Source organism: Botryllus schlosseri, chromosome 9 (assembly GCF_051294905.1).
Source record: "Botryllus schlosseri isolate E-star chromosome 9, Bs_hap1, whole genome shotgun sequence".
Classification (NCBI taxonomy): domain Eukaryota; kingdom Metazoa; phylum Chordata; class Ascidiacea; order Stolidobranchia; family Styelidae; genus Botryllus; species Botryllus schlosseri.
Window position 1 is genome coordinate 2,235,033 of NC_137244.1, and position 17,601 is coordinate 2,252,633.

At 42.1% G+C, this 17,601-nt stretch overlaps 1 protein-coding gene across 1 annotated transcript; it reads left to right on the forward strand.

The window, feature by feature from the left end:
• Window positions 1-4,531: 4,531 nt before the first annotated feature.
• On the forward strand, window positions 4,532-5,837 carry LOC145447250 (uncharacterized). Its single transcript, XM_080325666.1, has 2 exons — window positions 4,532-5,573; window positions 5,635-5,837. Exons 1-2 carry the CDS (start codon window positions 4,532-4,534, stop codon window positions 5,697-5,699), a joined length of 1,107 nt encoding a protein of 368 aa, XP_080181792.1. The 3' UTR covers window positions 5,700-5,837.
• The last annotated feature ends 11,764 nt before the right edge of the window (window positions 5,838-17,601 follow it).

The window sequence follows — 17,601 nt, forward strand, 5'->3', positions numbered from 1 at the left end:
TCACATGAATTCAAATGCCGACTGAAATTGATATAGTGCTTGATTATAACACAAGCGTATTGTCAAGGCAACGACATCTACAACACAAACGCGGTATCCAGGCAGCGGCATAATCTACGGTTACTGGATTAATCAATGATCAACTATAAGTCGTCTCAAGGGGTACGGTCAATAAGTCATTTCAGGTGCACAACGCCAAACCTCTGTGCGAATATTTGGTTTCTTCTAAGCAGCTCTGGGCAAAATTGGGTAGGCGTAACTGACTAGTTAGAATTTGAATCGAGTAATATTCTATGAGTCCAGTTTTCAGGTGTCTCTCATTATAGCGTCACAAAATCATGAATGGTGTTAATAGTTCAAATATGTACGTTTTACGCGAACATAAAGAATGTAGAATTAGAACTATGTAAAATTAACTTGATTTGGTATTTGTCCGACCAAACTCATTTATTTGCAATTTGTGGAAATGTTGTGGATTGATTACGATTTCTCAGGTATATATCATTTTCACGAACCTGCTAGGCTTAGAACAACATGTTTCGTTGTTTCATGTGTTGGGTTACAAGTTACGACCAATCGTGGTTAAGAGCCTTCCTACGTGAAAAATTGCATCGAAACTATAATTCTTATCGATAAATTATATTTTCATGCAGCGATCGCTTAATTTCAGAGCTCGAACTGATAAATTCTCACTACTCGACTTAAATGATTAAGATTAATGCTCGATTTAGAATTGGATACTAGATTCATTGTGATAAGCCCTTCAGCGATCTGCAAACTGCTGTCGATAACACGTGATTCGTACACGTCAGCAATGTTTTCATGTCAACATGTAATTCGCAAACCGACATACAGAATAAATATCATAATCACAAATGAAGTTCGTCATTCCTAGGACGCGTCAATCCTGCTTTAAGCGAGATCTGTCACATGATTACTAACTTCCCAATCGATAACTTTCATGAACCTCAAGCCTATACCCAGAGGTGGTCAAAGTAGTCAAGAAAGCTACTCAAGTAGAAATAGAAGTAGCGACGAAAAAAATCTACTCAAGTACAAGTAGAAGTACTTCTTTCATAAGCAACCTGAAACTACTTGAAGTAGAAGTAGAATTGTCTGACTTTAAAAGTACTCAAGTAAGTAAGTAGTTGTGTAAACGATCCTGATTGGATGGATTATAAAAAGGTGCAAAATGAGCTATGTCATAGGTGACGAGCTTGATTCATATTGATGCATAGCAGCAGGTATCCAATTTTCGATAGGATAAGCATTCGCCCATATCATGGGATGAAAATGATAGTATTGATAAGGAAATGCGATGCTAATCCTCTGTTTTCTCGAACAGCAGGTTTTGGAAAATATCGTGGTATAGCGCCATCCCCCATATTATAAGGCCCGTAGTTTAGTCGAAGAGCAACACGGAGAAGTTGTATAGGATACGGTGTAAACACTTTGCGAGATTACTAAACATTAATAAAAAATATGGTGGACCGTAAAAATGCCATATTGCGTAGCTTTATTTCCAGAAATTAAAGGCATTACTGCACTTGCTTCTAGACTTCAGCATGTATGTTATCCAGACAAAAGAAATGATATTAATTATAACTCAAAGTATATGATACTGGGAATTGAAAGTGAAATATTAATACTACTTCTAAAAGCAGAATATGTATTTCATGTTTTTAGTCCAGAAAGTTACAAAGGTGGTATGCTAAACAGCTTTAAAACTAAAAAAAAGTCAAAGTCCACTCTTCCAGATTAGGACACGCCATGGACATGCTAAATTACGATATGACAAGAAAATCCTAGATTGCGAAACATCAGTTTCAAACGTTATGATGAGCCATATATACTGTGATGAATTATTTCATATGGGCGAAGGGCGACAATGTGGCGTGAACGGAACCACTCCAACCCTCCACCTAAATTATATTCACCGATACTTTCGTGAAATTATACCGGTCACTCCGTATCCACTGCGCGCGAAGCGCGACGAAAATTCTGGGCTTTACTAAACTTTTATGAAAATAAAATGTTAATACTCCGTGAAAACAGCTCCGAAATTCCTCAGGCTATCTTCCTGATTGAAAGATTGAACTACTTCTACTTGACAAACTGAAAATAGCGACAAGTAAGTAAGTAGATCACAGAATATTAAGAAGTTGAAGTAGAAGTAGCGAAAATAAGATCTACTTGAGTAAGTACCAGAAGTAGAGGAAAACTACTTGAGTACTTCGAAAAAGTAGAAGTACTTCGTTACTGACCACCTCTGCCTATACCTGACAATAACATTGATTGTAAGTCACCACAATGACCGTAATTATGGAACGAGAAGATATTTGCTCGCCGAAATTTGTTGGTTTAAGGCAGTGGTTCTTAACCTTGCCCCCAGTGCCCCCCAGGGGGCGCTGGCGATTTTGAAGGGGGGCGGAAGCGCTCAGGGGGCGATTTGGGGGGCGCTGGGCTCAGGGGGGCGGTATGGGGGGCGCTGGAGAAAAATGGCTTCGCAGTAGATGATGTGGTGATAGGACATATCCTTAATGAGTATTCAGAACAAATTAACACCGAAAACTTCGTTACATATAGCCTTCAAAATACGTATAGGTTTAATTGTCCATGGGCGCCTAAATGACTGACACCGAATGTTCCTGTCTTGGCAATCTGAACCCTAGAAGACGAATTCCGTCTGGCAGGGAAAAATTATATGTCAGTGAAGAAATACCAATCTGAAATCGTGTGCGTCTTTTAGTTTAGTACGATTGAGTGACAGGGATATTCCTGTTGGGCGATATCCCCGTTGAGCGATTCTATATTTTTTGATATTGCAGACAGGGGGTCACGAAATAACATCATGCAACGAAGTCATACCAACGGGTTCTCCCGCCCGAATATGTTTAATTATTAGTAACGGGCCCTACAGTTTCCAAGAAACCTCACAATGTTCGCTTTTAGTTTTGATGAGTCTGCGCTAACTCAACAACTCACTGCGCTGACCCTTGGGCAACAGTGCGTGACGACTAAAAAAATGTAATAACTTCGGATTTGTTGTGCGCAACGTAGATTTTCTGTGCAGAGACCGTGTCAGCACTGCGCACGTGCGCAGCTTAGAGGGAACATTGCACTTCACTCAGCTCTACCGGTAAATGTGTTTACGTGAGCAGAGAGAGGATAAAAATTGATCTCAATTAACATGCAATTCCCGATGATATTGACCAATTTAATCATTAATTAGTGAAATTTTTCGCGCTTCGCGCGACTAGGCGAGAATAGCTGCCTCAGTAAATGGACACCCATTGTAGATACCTAATAGGCTATCAGCAAATAGCAGACAGCCTAATGAGGGTCTGGGAGTGAAGTCCCCCGGAAGTTTGGTTTATCATCCGATGGGGGAACTGGATCAACGTTTTTTGTTTGGAGGGGGGCTGACGAAGTGCTGTTACGGCCCTGGTAACGAATAATTGTACCTACGGGCACGCCCGAATATGTTTTTATTAATTACGTGCCCTTTATTTTCCTATACAACAGCTCACTCAGTGCTACTGGTAAATCTGATTACGTGGGCTGAGAGGATAAAAAGTTTATAGCGACTTATACATGTAATTACCACTTATTCATTCATGCATTATAGAAAGTTTTGGTACCTAGGGCGACCAGGCCACACAAACTTTGCCGACCATCAAAATCACGATTTGGGGTTCGTGGGGGCGAAGCCCTCAGAGGTTCAGTTTATCACGCTATGGGTGCGCAAGGCAATCGTTTTTAGGGGGGTTGACGAAGTGCTGTTACGGCACTCCCTCTTACTCATTGTCTTTATTACATTCCTTACAATATGAAGTTGGGTGGGGGGCGCTGGAGCACGATAATTTTTGAAAGGGGGCGCTGGAAGAAAAAAGGTTAAGAACCACTGGTTTAAGGTTTCTTGACTATTTCACCCACTGGTTGCAGTCCGATAGTACCAACTTGTAGCCCATTTACATTCCCATTTCGTCGGTAAATCTTCTACTTTATGAGCTGTCTTTGTAATTTTATTACTCAAAATGTGACCGTTTTAATAGCCAATGAAATGTATAGAATTCTCTGAAGTCGGCAATATTCGGAACGCAACCCCTGAAAATGTTTATTATTGTTGTTCAGATTAGAAAAATTGCCAGGAACATTCGATGCTTGTGATCCAAATGATGATAAAAAGCACTTTTATAAGCAATTTTAGTCATCTTCATCGCGATCTTCTATCCCCGAAAAGCCCCCAACGATCCACGGAGCAATTCTCCTTACTACTTGATCTGTGGTGGTAACCATGTCGCCGGTTTACAGCTTTTGTGACGTTATCAGGTGGAAATGGCCGTGTAGAGATGAGATATTGCAATAAAATAGATACGTTTTCAAAATTGTACTTAAATGTAGTCCTATAAAGGCCACATGTATCCCCGTTTTGCTCTGCACAACCTGTCTATCATGTTCATGGGAATCGTGTATTGGTTGTACTGTTGACATCGGCTTGTTTTGGATCGTACATTAAAGAAGCGCCCCAATGGATTATGCCAATGCGGCAGGAGCAACCATGCCAATGGATAGATCGTGTGATCTGAAGGTCAAACTGGACAAAGCGCCAACGAGCAAAGAGGTACTGAGTTTCTTTAATAAAGTAGGAATCAATAAGGAAGAAGTCGATGGACTAGTTAGATTTCCAAACGGCCAATGTGATATCACATTCCGAACTAGAGCGATGGCGGTAATAGCAGACAGGAACATGAGAAAAATGAAATCGGAAGGGATATCCCTTCCGTTCCACAATTTATACATTTCAGAAAATGTGGCAATATACCTCAGCTGGGTGCCGGCCTGCATGGGGAATGGATTAATAGCACAGCACTTTGAGAACAACTATGGACCGGTAAAAAGTATATACGAACAAAGGGATGACCTGGGATACAGAAATGGTATAAGAAGTGTACTCATCGAGAAGAGGTATGTGGACGAAAACCCTATTAAATCCTACATATACATAAACAGATTCCGAATCGCTGTCAAATATCGGGGGCAAACGCAAACTTGTGCACTATGTGAAGGGCCGGGACACATTGCCAGAATGTGCCCGGAAAAACTACGCCCAACTACCCAGCCACAGGGTAACCAAAGAAGGCAGCCCTTCAGGAATCCGCTTTACGATTACGTGAAGCCGGTTGTCCCGCAAGAGGCCGCTAGAGAGCAAGCGCCGACACCCACGCGTCCAAAAGGACACGACGATCTACCGCAGGACCGCTACAGCGACCAGCCACCAGAGGGAGACGCTAAGTCGGAAGAAATGACGTCGCCGAAAGCGTCAGAGGCCGGGAGCCAATCAGAGAGCGAGGAACAACGAGAGGGATCAGCTGCTAGTGGCGTGATGCCCATACATGGAAGTGAGAGACGAGAGACAAGCTCCAGCGAAGAGCAGGAGGAGAAACCAGGCGCCGGAACGGCCGAGCAACAAGGTGCGGCTGCCAAGTCATTCAGCGAAGAGTTGTTGCCGGTGAAGGACATAGTTGCAAGCGTAGAAGATGTGCTGACCAAATCGCAAAGCTCGGAAGATAGTACAGTATTTGAAAATGCGCAAACTAACTGGCTTATTCAATCTGAACCTTTATTTCACAGTCCTAAGCAGAGAGATAACAAAAGGAGCCACGCAAGTACGGACTCGGAAGAACATTCAACTCTAGCAAGGCACTTCAGCTACGCGGGGGAACAAAAAGGCAACATTGCATGCACAAGATGTGGAAGGCCCATATCCTATGTAGAAACATCGAAGGTATGCACATGCATGATATGTAACATTGAACACTCTTTTATACAGTCATGCTGCGATGAGAATGAGATACTGATCGTAACGGGGGAAGCGCTGAGACGAGGACACTCCATCAGCTGCGGAATATGCAACAGACCATGTATCATCACAGACTGCTGCGGCTCGCTCGTAAACGAGACATCAGCCAAGATGCGCAACAAATGCCGGAAATGCAGACAGCCAAAAATAAAAAGAAGAGATAAGTAGTGAGGTACCTTAGATAGAAAAATGGCTAATGGGGAAATTAGGATTTTGACGCTTAACGTCAATGGGATGGGAGACAGGCGGAAACGCCAAATTATATACAATTTTATTAAAAAGAGTGGTGCGAACGTAGCATGCCTACAGGAAACACACTCGACGCTAGAAACCGAAGACAATTGGGCAAAAGAATGGCCGGGAGAATCATTCTGGAATTCGCGAGACCACGTCACGGCGGGAACCGCAATACTACTGGGCACAAGACACAAGAAAAGTCTTCAAGCCATGAGCGTCACCAAAGACATGGAAGGAAGATCGATACAGATTAGGCTGAAAGCAGGTGAAACAAAATTAGATATAACCTCTCACTATGGTCATAACAACAGGGCAAAAAGAAGAACACAGCTGCGGCAACTAACCACGAGGGTGAGAGGAATAAAACACCAAATAATAGCCGGCGACTTCAACGGCGTGGACTCGTGCGAATTGGACCGACAGCCAATCGACACAAGACAAGAGGAGGCCCAACGCAACGCCAGAGCGATGAGCACAATGGGGGTGGAAGACGCGTTCAGAAAAATACACGGGAAGCGTAAGGAGTACACCTTCTTCTATAACACCGGGAAATCGAGACTCGATAGAATCTATGCCACGCCTAACATCACGCCCATAACCTGTGCGCATATACCCTGTCCTTTTTCAGACCACGACGCAACGATGGCCACGGTGAAACTGAAAACGAAACGCGAAGTACGACATACGATCTGGAAGAACAACACCAGAATCTACAAACAAGAGGCGTTCCAACAAGAACTGGAAAGAAGATGGCGCATGTGGAAAACCCTCGACGGCAGCGTATATACGAGCAAAGCGGAATGGTGGGAGGCCGTGAAACAAAAAGTAAAATACCTCAACATCAGGCATGTCGCGAACGAACGCAGGCAACAGAGAAAGAGGCACCAACAAGAGGAGAAAGATCTGAAAATCGTAAGAGACCGTGTAATTCAAAATATTTCTCTTCTTCCAGAGTACAAGAGGGCCAAAAGGAAGATTTGGAAAAACAAGGAAGCAGACATTAAGAAATTGCAATTGGAAGCCAAGGTGGAGGAGGAGGAAACGCTAAGCAAAATGCCTTACGCCCTCTGCGAGGCCATAAAGAAGCGAAGGGAGACGGCGTCTATCAATGCAATCAAAAAACCGGACGGTGGCATCACGACAGACCCGAAGGAGATTCGGAAGACAGCCGAAAGTTTCTACGAGAAACTGTACAGTAAGAAAAATTCAGAACCCAATGTAGCTGACTCCTTTTTCAGAATGCAAGATGGCCGGCTCACGCAGAAACAACGTGAAGAACTAGACCAGCCAATCAGGGAAGAGGAGGTACGAATAGCCATACTCCAACAGAAACGGAACAAAACACCCGGTGAAGACGGCATAAGTTCAGAATTCTATACATCTGCCATAGATCTAGTAGCCGGGGACCTAACTGAGGTATTAAATGAACTTTTCTTGAAGCATACCGCCACCAGCAAATTTGCAAGGGGCGTTATCAAGACCATTCACAAGAAGGGCGATAAAACAGAAATGGGGAATTACCGCCCCATAACTCTGCTCAATGTCGATTATAAGATCCTGAGTAAGATTCTAACAAACAGGCTTAAAAAAGTTCTTCCCCTGATAACCCACCGCCATCAGCATGTAAATCCGCCGAATAGCATTGAAACGCTAAACCTTCTTTTAAGAGAAATATCGGCCGAAATGAGGAAACACAACCAGGGAGCCATAATCTCAATAGACTTCAGGAAGGCGTACGATACCATCAACCACCAATTCCTACACAGAGCGCTCGAGGAAACTGGACTGGGCATAAACTTCAGGAGATTCTATCGAGCAATTTATGACAGCGGGGAGGCCACGATATCCATAGGGGGAGAGATAGGTGAGCGCATCAAAATACAAGAGGGCATCAAACAAGGTGACCCGATATCGATGTATCTATTCACAATCGCAACTGATACGCTCCTTCAGAAGTTAAATCGCTCAATCTCAGGATATAAGCTCACAGGAATGAAAGAACGAGTCGCCACGCCCTCATACGCCGACGACATCTCGATCACGTTGGCGAGAGAGAGCGAAACCAACAAGACACTCGAAATCATAAGGGACTTTGGCAAGGCGAGCGGCCTGCAAATCAACGAGGAAAAAACAAGGGGAATAACCTTCGAGAGGAAAAGAAGAAGGGAGCCCACCACGTTAGCATGGACCAGCAAACTCCCGATTCTTGGACATATAATAGCGCACGATCCGACAATGGAAGAGGAGCCGTGGATAGATGCAATCAATCAAGCGGTGGACAAGTTCAAAGAGCTACGAACATTGTACCTAAAACGTCATGAGAAGGTGAGCATCATCCGTACTAACGTGCTCCCTCTGTTTACTTACACAGCTTCGAAAAACAAAATGCCCGCACGGATCAGAAAGAAGCTAAAGGTGGAGACAGCGGCATTCGTTATGGACCTCGATGGAAAAGTCGAATATGAAAAAATCATACAGGCCAGAGAGGGTGGAGGACTGGAGTTGGTGGACATTCCAACAATGACTGACCTCGCATTTGTAAAGCCGGCACTGGGATATCTACAAAAAGGGGACAAACAACCCGACACAGAATGGGAAAGGAGGCTGGAAAACCAATTAGCGCTGACTATGAGAAGGTATGGAATGCGAAAGATAAATAACGCCATACCACATGTTTTTCAGCCACTCCAACATTGGCAAGAGACAGAGAAAACGATGAGAAACCTGGGTCTCCAACAACAAGACATCAAAAGCAAACGGCGGGAACGATACAGAACGATCGTAGCCCGAAACAACAACAGACAGCTACGAGAAATGGAAGGACCAAATTGGACCAACATGAGCAACCCCTACCTGACGCGAGATCAGAGGAAGATCAACTGGGACATTGCGAACAGACTGCTACCGACCAACGAGAAATTGCATGCGACGATGTCCACCACTACGAGAGATTGCCCACTATGTCGAACGCAAATCGAATCGCACGAACATCTGTTCATCCGGTGCAAAGAGGTAAAACCAATCACATCTCTTTTTCTAGATGCATGGAGCAAAACGACAGGAAGAAATGCAAAACAACCGGGAATCCAAGAAATAATCAACATGGACCCGACAACACCGATGGCCCCAGAAGAACTCCTGGCTTATCTGAAAATCATATCGACAGTAAAACAAGCAACATGGGATGGACGAAATCTACAAAAACACGAAGGTAAATTGATAACCAATGATTGGATATTAAGATCATGCGTTAGAAGGATACGGAGAAGAATAAAACGAAACTGGGAACGAAAAACCGAAGAAATACTGGACAAAATCATAGAAGAAATCAAGAGGTAAACGAAGAATGAAGAACCAGAGCAACTCTCCAAATTGCTGCACGGAAGAGAGCAATCTCCTACGTGCACCCTTCGGAAAGAGGCAACCCACATCAAATGTAGGCGCCATGGCGCTACGCTCCGCTCGCGCCCTGGCTCGTCCGCTCGTCGTAAGTCATAATTCGTGTAATGTCTACCATGAGTATGACCAGCTGGACATAAATGCTGCCCAATTTTTTGTTGGGTGCCGGACGGGTTACAACACCCAAGCAATATTGCAGTACTGCAGTATTGCTGCATTACTTAGGTATTCGTTTATGCGAATACATATGCATGTCATTGTAGCTGCATTACTCATTAGATATATGCCACGAAAGTAGAGATAAGTCGAGCGGACGAGCCAGGGCGCGAGCGGAGCGTAGCGCCATGGCGCCACATCCCATTTGCATGTCATTACCAAGCGTGTCCTAATACTAGTTAATGTGCTATAACAAATTTGTGATATCGTGTGACTACATTACGTCACGATGGGATTGCGTTACAGTGAACTGCAAATGTGATGTGGCGCCATGGCACATAAACAATAACAACAACAATCGCACCGTCACCGTAAAGGATAGGTAACAAGGAAGTTATATTACAGGGTGGTGGAAGGGAGGCGGTGGTAAATACAGTAACATAGCATGCCACGCTTGGTAGTGACATGCAAATGGGATGCGGCGCCATGGCGCTACGCTCCGCTCGCGCCCTGGCTCGTCCGCTCGTCGTATGTCATCATTCGTGTAATGTCTACCATGAGTATGACCAGTTGGACAGAAATGCTGCCCAATTTTTTGTTGGCTGCCGGACGGGTTACAACATCCAACCGATATTGCAGTATTGCTGCATTACTTAGATATTCGTTTATGCGAATACATATGCATGTCATTGTAACTGTATTACTGATTAGATATATGCCACGAAAGTAGAGATAAGTCGAGCGGACGAGCCAGGGCGCGAGCGGAGCGTAGCGCCATGGCGCCGCATCCCATTTGCATGTCATTACCAAGCGTGACATAATACTATTTAATATGCTGTAACAAATTTTTGATGCTGTGTTACTGCATTACGTCACGATGACATTGCGCGACACGGATTCGGAAAACCGCCTATTGCAAAGGGTCGCCCGTGTTGCCGAATCAAGTAACAGACATAGACTAGGAACTCAAACTATGACTCATACGTCTGGACAATTTAACATCTACATTTTTGATTTGTTAGCACGCCTACTCCACCTGAGAGACATGATTATAGTCATGTATATGTATTATACATATACTAATAGTCATATATACGTATTAAACATGAAATAATATTATGATAAATAGCATGCGTATTCGGTTATGCGAATACCTAAGCATGTCATGTTGGCTGCCGGACGGGTTACAACATCCAATCAATATTGCAGTATCGATGCATTACTTAGGTATCCGTTTATGCGAATACATATGCATGTCATTGTAGCTGCATTACTCATTAGATAGATGCCACGAAAGTAGAGATAAGTCGAGCGGACGAGCCAGGGCGCAAGCGGAGCGTATGTCATTACCAAGCGTGGCATGCTATGTTACTGTATTTCCCACCGCCTCCCTTCCACCACCCTGTAATATAACTGCATTACGTCACGATGACATTGCGCGACACGGATTCGGAAAACCGCCTATTGCAAAAGGTCGGCCCGTATTGCCGAATCAAGTAACAGACATAGACTAGGAACTCAAACTATGACTCATACGTCTGAACAAGTGAACATCTACATTTTTATTTTGTTGGCAATCCTACTCCACCGGAGAGACATGATTATAGTCATGTATATGTATTATACACGTACTAATAGTCATGTATACGTATTATACATGACCTAATATTATGATAAATAGCATGCGTATTCGGTTATGCGAATACATAAGCATGTCATGGTGGCTGCCGGACGGGTTACAACATCCAAGCAATATTGCTGCATTAATTCGGTATTCGTTTATACGAATACATATGTATGTCATTGTAGCTGCATTACTCATTACATTACTCATATATGCCACGAAAGTTGAGATACGTCGAGCGGACGAGCCAGGGCGCGAGCGGAGCGTAGCGCCATGGCGCCACAGCACATTTGCATGTCATTACCAAGCGTGACATAATACAGTAAAATAGCATGTCACGCTTGGTAGTGACATGCAAATGTGATGTGGCGCCATGGAGCTACGCTCCGTTCGCGCCCTGGCTCGCAACAATGGAAATATATAGACAAGCGAACAGGAAATTAGAACAGTAATCAAATAATCAGGATCAAAAGCAGACAATTAGCATGATATAACAGTAATCAAACAATCAGGATTAAATGAGACAATTATAATGATAAAGCGAACTAGGAATAAGGACAGTTGCATTGAAAACTGATTCCGCTAAAAACATCAAAATCTAGAAAAATAACCTGCGCAATCGCAAACATACCTAATGTGGCCACTATACTGTTAATTTAATATAACGGTCGACATGATGACATAAAGTGGATACTATTCGTTATAAAGCGTTTAGTCGTCACATGGAACACAGTGATGCTGTTCAATAGGTGTCCCACATATTTGAGTATAAGCATGCAAATTGATGGTCGATATGATAGTGGATTCCGACCGATTATGAACTGAATTTAAATCGACACATAATGTATGATGTCTTTAACATGATAGTAAATAAGGCCCAATGATAAGTTTACTGGCTGAGTCTATATATATACGTTCACCATACACCTTGATACGGATCTGTAAGAACACATAATGCGAACGGGTATGCCATAATTCCGCCTGACGTAACACACAGAGACTCGGACTCATACTCTGGCTCGGCCGCTTGAAAATCTCTAGTTTCATTTTATTTCAACCATACTCCACATAAGATACCGCATTAATTTATCTATATATGTATATGTATTGGACCGAATCGGTATCCCTGTTCCGTCGAATGTAGTCTGTGGCGTCACTAATACAAGATATGATAAATATCATGGATGTATAGTATATGTTTACCGTACACATTCAAATGGATATGTAATAAAGCTTATTGCGAAGTGTTAGGTCGTAATACAATCTCGGACAACATACAGAGACTCGGAATCATATTCCGACTCGGCCCTTGAAAATCACTGTTTGACATTTTTTATGTAACATACTCCACATAAGAGACTGACTTGAGTATATTTATATATAGGCCTACGTATTGGACCGAATCGATATCCCTGTTCCGCAGTATGTATTCAGCGATGTCACGACTAACAATTATGATAAATATTAGGCGCGCATGCGTGCATATGTATGTAGGTATGTATACCGCACACATTAACACGGACGAGTGAGAACGCATGTCGTAAACTGGTATTACGTATTTTATTCTCGGGTAACATATAGAGATTCGGTCTCAGACTCGGACTCGCTCGTATGAAATGGCATTTTTCATGTTTTTGACCCATACTCAACATAAGAGACAGCCTCGTGTATGTTGATATGAATATGTATGGGACCGAACCGGCATATCTCTTACTGATAATGTATTCAGTGACGTCACGACCACAATTTATAACGTTTTGCGACAGGATAGTAACTGATGTCAAATCACATGATATTAGGTATTCAGTGATGTCACGCATAGAAATGATGATAACAATTATGCGTGGGTATGCACACCGCACGTATTAGCAGGGTTGAGCAGGAACGTCTACCGCAAACTCATATTACGTAATGCATTCACGTATGTTTATATGTATGTATTGCAGCGAACCGGCGTCCATTTCCTTCATGATGTATTCGGTGACGGCACGAATAAAAGCTCAGATAAATATGACGTTGTATATATTGATCGTACATATTAAATGGAGATGGAATACAACCTAATGCAAGCGCGTATGACGTAACGCCGTTTCGAGCGATAGACACGAACTTGGGCTCGGACTCTAAAGTTTGAATTCGATATTTACACCCTTTCAACCAGGTTTAATATAGGCGACGGGGTTAAATATTCATATGTACATGTAATGGCTCGGATAAATCTATCGGTGACGCATGATGCAGTCCATTACGTCACGAAAGAAAAAATAATAATGAATTTACTGCGCGCATATGTTTAGATGCTAACTCGAAACATATATGTTACGACGGCTATTGCGAACGGTTAGGCCCTAATGTTATAATATCACCCAAAACCGATTCACCCGGCTTGTACTCGGACTATAAAGTATTAATTCGTCCTTTAAATATTCCTATATATGTAAATGTCATGGATCGGATAAATCTATCGGTGACGCATAATATATTCCATTACGTCACGAACGAAAAGCATGATACAGATTTTACTGCACGTCTATGTTTAGAAGCTACCTCGATATGTATTGTATAGGTTTACGACGCCTATTGCGACCAGTTAGGCCCTAATGTTATATTATGTCGCCCAAAACCGATTTACCCGGTTTGGATCCGGACTACATATGAATCAGTAGGGTACAAGTTCACACGGATGATAGTAGCGCGATTATAGATCTACCCCTCGTATGTAACGCTGGTTGCCTTGATAATACATGTCGACCAATTGTGAACATAACCCGGCCGACAAAACATTGATTGGCGACCGATAATGAACTAACTACTGGTGAGCGACATTGTTATATTAGATGTCGACCGATTCTTAATTTAATCTCCATCGACCCACAATTTATAACGTTTTGCGACAGGATAGTAAAAGATTTCAAATCACATGATATTAGGTATTCAGTGATGTCACGCATAGAAACAATGATAACAATTATGCGTGGTTATGCACACCGCACGCATTATAGTACGTCCATTTTCTTCATGATGTATTCAGTGACGGCGCGTATAAAGGCTTAGATAAATATGACGTTGTATATATCGATCGTACATATTCAAATGGATATGGAATACCACCTAATGCAACCGCGTATGACGTAACGCCGTTTCGAGCGATAGACACGTACTTGGACTCGGACTCGAAAGTTTGAATTCGTCATTTACACCCTTTCAACCAGGTTTAATATATGAGACGCAGTTGAATATTCCTATGTTCATGTAATGGATGGGATAAATTTGTCGGTGACGCATAATGTATTCCATTACGTCACGAAATAAAAAATAATAAAGACTTTACTGCGCGCATATGTTTAGATGCTACCTCGAATACATATGTTATGTTATGTTATATATTTTTTAAAGTCATTTTGAAAATGAGTAGACTGTGACAGTTGTATTGATAATATGTAACAGTGGTCGGCATGATAATAGATGTCGCCCGATATTAAATGATGTTCAATGGTACCCAATGATACTTGCATACCTATAAATCGGTATGGTATAATTTAATACGGAGGATAGGAACACTATCATTGATATAATGATAATATATAATGCTGGTCGACATTACGCCGTAATGCCATCTCAGATAACAGACAGAGACTCGAAATCATAATCAGACTCGGCCCTTTGAAAATCACTATTTGACATTTTTATGAAACATACTCCACGTAAGAAACTGAATTGAGTATATTTATATTTATGTATTGGACCGGATCGGTATCCCTGTCCCGCAGTACGTATTCAGTGCTGTCACGATTAACAATTATGATAAAGATTATGCGTGCAGATGTATGTATGTATGCCGCCCACCTTGACACGGGCTCGGACTCGTGCGTATGGAATGGCATGTTTCATAATTTTTACCCATACTCCACATAAGATACAGCCAGCTCGTGTATATTAATATGTATATGTATGGGGCCGAACCGGCATACCTCTCACTCATAATGTATTAAGTGACGTCATGAAATAAGATTAAGATAAATATAAAGCGTGTATATGTTTACCGTACACCTTCAAATGGATACTGCATATGGCAGGCGGTTACGACGTGACGCCATTTCAGGTAATAGAAAGAGACTCGGACTCGGACTCGACATTTTGATTCCGCCATTTATCACTGTTTTTCTGCCATATTTAATATAAGAGACAGGGTTGAATTGTCATCTCTATATGTAGTGGACCGATTAGTTAGAGCGGTTACGCAGAATGTATTCCATGACGTCACGAATACAAAATTCAGAATTATTTTAATGCACGTATATGTTTAGGAGGTACATTAAGATCTATATGTTACAATGCTCATTGTGAACGGTTAGGCCCTAATATTAGATTATGTCGCAGAAAACGGCTTGATCCGGACTAGGGATCCTGACTACATATGAATCAGTAGGGTACAAGTTAACAAGGATGATAGTAGCACGATTATAGATCCACCCCTCGTATGTAACGCTGGTCGCCTTTATAATACATGTCGACCAATTGTGAACAGACACCGGTCGACATAACATTGATTGGCGACCGATAATGAGCTAAATACTGCTGGTCGACATGATATTAGATGTCGACCGATTCTTAGTTTAATCTCCATCGACCCACAATTTATAACGTTTTGCGACAGTATAGTGAATGATGTCAAATCACATGATATTAGGTATTCAGTGATGTCACGCATAGAAGTACAAGTTCACACGGATGATAGTAGCGCGATTATAGATCTACCCCTCGTATGTAACGCTGGTTGCCTTGATAATACATGTCGACCAATTGTGAACATACCCCGGCCGACAAAACATTGATTGGCGACCGATAATGAACTAACTACTGGTGAGCGACATTGTTATATTAGATGTCGACCGATTCTTAGCTTAATCTCCGTCGACCCACAATTTATAACGTTTTGCGACAGGATAGTAAATGATGTCAAATCACATGATATTAGGTATTCACTATTCAGTGATGTCACGCATAGAAACGATGATAACAATTATGCGTGGGTATGCACACCGCACGCATTAGCACGGTTGAGCAAGAACGTCTACCGCAAACTTATATTACGTAATACATTCTCGGTAACACCTGAAGACTCGGACTCGGACTGTTGCGTTTGGAAATCGCCATTTTCACGTTTTTCCACATCAACGTAAGAGACCGCCTCACGTATATTTATATGTATGTGTTGCACCGAACCGGCGTCCATTTTCTTCATGATGTATTCAGTGACGGCGCGAATAAAGGCTTAGATAAATATGACGTTGTATATATCGATCGTACATATTCAAATGGATATGGAATACCACCTAATGCAACCGCGTATGACGTAACGCCGTTTCGAGCGATAGACACGTACTTGGACTCGGACTCGAAAGTTTGAATTCGTCATTTACACCCTTTCAACCAGGTTTAATATATGAGACGCAGTTGAATATTCCTATGTTCATGTAATGGATGGGATAAATTTGTCGGTGATGCATAATGTATTCCATTACGTCACGAAATAAAAAATAATAATGACTTTACTGCGCGCATATGTTTAGATGCTACCTCGAATACATTTGTTATGTTATGTTATATTTTTTTTAAAGTCATTTTGAAAATGAGTAGACTGTGACAGTTGTATTGATAATATGTAACAGTGGTCGGCATGATAATAGATGTCGCCCGATATTAAATGATGTTCAATGGTACCCAATGATACTTGCATACCTATAAATCGGTATGGTATAATTTAATACGGAGGATAGGAACACTATCATTGATATAATGATAATATATAATGCTGGTCGACATTACGCCGTAATGCCATCTCAGATAACAGACAGAGACTCGAAATCATAATCAGACTCGGCCCTTTGAAAATCACTATTTGACATTTTTATGAAACATACTCCACGTAAGAAACTGAATTGAGTATATTTATATTTATGTATTGGACCGGATCGGTATCCCTGTCCCGCAGTACGTATTCAGTGCTGTCACGATTAACAATTATGATAAAGATTATGCGTGCAGATGTATGTATGTATGCCGCCCACCTTGACACGGGCTCGGACTCGTGCGTATGGAATGGCATGTTTCATGTTTTTTACCCATACTCCACATAAGATACAGCCAGCTCGTGTATATGTATGTATATGTATGGGGCCGAACCGGCATACCTCTCACTCATAATGTATTAAGTGACGTCACGAAATAAGATTAAGATAAATATAAAGCGTGTATATGTTTACCGTACACCTTCAAATGGATACTGCATATGGCAGGCGGTTACGACGTGACGCCATTT

What these genes read in the sequence shown, in the direction of transcription:
- LOC145447250 (XM_080325666.1), top strand. Translation starts at nt 4,532, where the DNA reads ATGGATTATGCCAATGCGGCAGGAGCAACCATGCCAATGGATAGATCG. An exon ending in ATCGCAAAGCTCGGAAGATA is followed by an intron (nt 5,574 to 5,634) that starts GTACAGTATTTG and finishes TTTATTTCACAG; the next exon opens with TCCTAAGCAGAGAGATAACA.